Source organism: Diabrotica virgifera, chromosome 7, assembly GCF_917563875.1.
Source record: "Diabrotica virgifera virgifera chromosome 7, PGI_DIABVI_V3a".
NCBI lineage: Eukaryota > Metazoa > Arthropoda > Insecta > Coleoptera > Chrysomelidae > Diabrotica > Diabrotica virgifera.
The window spans coordinates 204,392,746-204,395,783 of record NC_065449.1 but is presented as its reverse complement, the minus strand read 5'-3'; the positions used below and the strand labels follow the sequence as shown (position 1 = coordinate 204,395,783).

The following is a 3,038-nucleotide window of genomic DNA, read 5'->3' as shown; positions in this document are numbered from 1 at the left end:
CTCATACACAAAAAATCCATTAAAAAAAGAAAATGTCAAAAAAGATCATAAAAATCTTTAAAGCAATTGTCCCCACCTCTAAATGAGAAAACTAGATACAAAAATAAAGAAAAGGTGTAAATTTGTCGGTAAAAGAAGAAAAAAAAAGTACTGTGTAACCTAAACATTATGAAAGGAAAATTTTTGAAAAATATTATGTTTTTTTGTATTTAACAGCTTTACTTATCTTTCGAAAATAACTTGGCAAGCGTCATACAAAAAATCATTGTGTAAAGATTCACAAAATTTATTTGTTTACTCTGGACAACTGTACGGATATTTTTTAAGTAGTCAATAATATTTTCTCTTAATTTAGAAAAGTCATTTTTATTGAAATTAATAATGAATTTATATAATTTATTATTCAGCTGTAACTAATTTGAATGTTTAATTAAAAATTATGAGATGCCAATTTAAAAATAGTACTTTCTATAAAATGGAAGGTAAAAAAATCAGTGGATTTCTTTGAAAAATTTTAATAACAAATTTAGAGTTGTCATTAACAATAAATTCAGCATATTTTATACGGTCAAACTATTTCTTTAGACAAGAAAAACCCTCCAAATGTCTCGTTTTTAATAGACTCAAATACACAAAAAAAAACATTAAAAAAGAAAATAAACAAAAAAAGATTATAAAAATCTTTAAAACAACTGTCACCACCTCTAAATGAGAAAACTAGATACAAAAATACAGAAAAGGTGTAAATTTGTCGGTAAAAGAAGAAAAAAAAGTAATGTGTAACTAAATATTATGGAAGGAAAATTTTTGAAAAATATTATGTTTTTTCGTATTTATAAAAATTCGTCATACGAAAAATCGTTGTGTAAAAAAATTTGTAAAGATTCACAAAATTTATTTGTTTACTCTGGACAAGACAACTATATGGATATTTTTTAAGTAGTCAATAATATTTTCTCTTAATTTAGAAAAGTCAGTTTTATTGAAATTGATAGTGAATTTATATAATTTATTATTCAGCCGTAACTAATTTGAATGTTTAATTAAAAATTATGAGATGTCAATTTAAAAATGGTACTTTCTATAAAATGGAAGGTAAAAAAATCAGTGGATTTCTTTGAAAAATTTTAATAACAAATTTAGAATTGTCATTAACAATAAATTCAGCATATTTTATACGGTCAAACTATTCCTTGATACAAGAAAAAAAAACATCTAAATACCTCGTAGCTAGTCTTTGCAAGACTGATAAATACATAAAAAAATCCATTAAAGAAGAAAATAAACATACAATCCTAATCATTCTTCATACACTACACCAAATTCACTTTGAGGATACCTCCTCGAGCTGTTATCGAACACCTCGTTAGATTTGACACTATCCACATTGCAGGGCGTTGAAAAGAACTTGATCTCCAAATCCCTGTGGCCGTTCAAGGAAGTCACTATCTCCGTCGAAACTTCCAAATCTCTACAGGACGAAGAACTGGAAGACCTAGACGTAGGGGTCTTCTTGATGTCGTCATCTTCTAGAGATATTGAAGACAGGGTGTGCTCCAAGCAGCTGGTGGATATTGGGGTAGAATAAGAAATTTCGTCCAGATTAAGATTAGGAAATTGGAAAGACTTTGTCGGGGGAGTTAGAAATGGTGAGTAGCATTCCCTGTCAACGTCCCAAATTTGCCCACTAGGATCACAATATCGACACTGACAGATACTGGTTGGTTGGTTACCATTGATGTCTTTGATATCTTCCGGTTCTTCTATATCTTCGAACGCGTGGTGGAGTTTGGGAGTCTCACTAATATCGTTTAATATGTGGAGGTGATCTACTAGTTTTGAAGTTTCTGGGAAGATTAACGCACCATATGGATTAAAATTAAATAAATTAAATGGGCTTATTGATAAATAGTTAGGTTGAGTGTTGTCTATGTCCGGACTGGCGCTATCTGTCGAAAAACCATCCTGGCTCAGCGGCCTGCCGAGTAGAGGAGGTTTCCTATCCTTTTTCCGTCTCTTTCTAGGCTTAATAATCCGCGGTAAACACGTTTCAGAATTAGCGGACCCGGAACTCTCATCACTGGTAACGCTCACAGTGTCCACACTGTTCTGACACTTAACATTCTTCTTATTATTAGAGTTTTCGAAGATCTTCGTCGCTCCATTGTGTCTGTGCACCTTATTCTTTCTGTGGTTGTAACTCTTGGTAAGAATCAAGGGCGCGCCTTGGGTGTGCACCGCCAACTTAGCCAACGAAGAAGAATCTTCTTGGTGGTGGATCTTCCGCTGGTGCTGGGCGAACGATATCAAGGGCATCCCACCGGCCCATCCGTCGCCCGAGTGACATCTCTGCAAGCGAAAGTTAACGTGTTTCTGATGGTAGATATCCGGCACTACATCTCTATGCGCTGAGGAATAGTGTTCTTGTCTTTGCGGTTTGCTTTTAGCGCGGTTTTGCGAAATCAAACAGGCCCCGATGTAGCGTTCTACTTCCAAATTGCCTGCGGACGCGGGGCTCATAGTCGCGAGGACACGATCACATGCCTACCGTTACGCGATTCACATTGGCGACGTGTTCACTAGGAGGTGCTTAGATGGAGACTGATCGTCGCTGCTGGTCGAATTCGAGAGACGGCTTTTTCCGAAAGTGTAATCCCCACCGCAGAGCGGCGGCTCTGCTGCGGCGTTGTCGGATTACGCGGGTCTCGTTACATTTAATCCAAACAATTAAAGTTAATGACAAAAATTAATTAAAATACCTAATAAAACGACAATAATTAAGATATCTCATAAAGTGAATTTGCTATAAATTATTGACTCACTGATACCCGTACAAACGAGTTATTGATTTTTTATCCCTCACTAATACAATATATTTATTTATTTCCCTTGTTTTTAATTTACCATTAATGCATTCCCTTATAATATATTTTTAACACCTACACAATATATTTTAAATACCTACACATAGTTTCGAAAGTTATGCATTACCTACCTAAAATTATGCTCATTTTCATAGTTGATTTTTTCGGGAACTG

At 34.3% G+C, this 3,038-nt stretch overlaps 1 protein-coding gene across 1 annotated transcript; it reads right to left on the bottom strand.

Annotated features, from left to right (window-relative positions):
* Positions 1-1,112: 1,112 nt before the first annotated feature.
* Positions 1,113-2,621, bottom strand: LOC114326548 (uncharacterized). The gene has a single exon (XM_028274941.2). The coding sequence runs from the start codon at positions 2,518-2,520 to the stop codon at positions 1,300-1,302; it is 1,221 nt and encodes a 406-aa protein (XP_028130742.1). The 5' UTR covers positions 2,521-2,621; the 3' UTR covers positions 1,113-1,299.
* Positions 2,622-3,038: the final 417 nt, after the last annotated feature.

Excerpts from the sequence above, each read along its gene's own strand:
- LOC114326548 (XM_028274941.2), bottom strand. The coding sequence starts at position 2,520 with ATGAGCCCCGCGTCCGCAGGCAATTTGGAAGTAGAACGCTACATCGGG.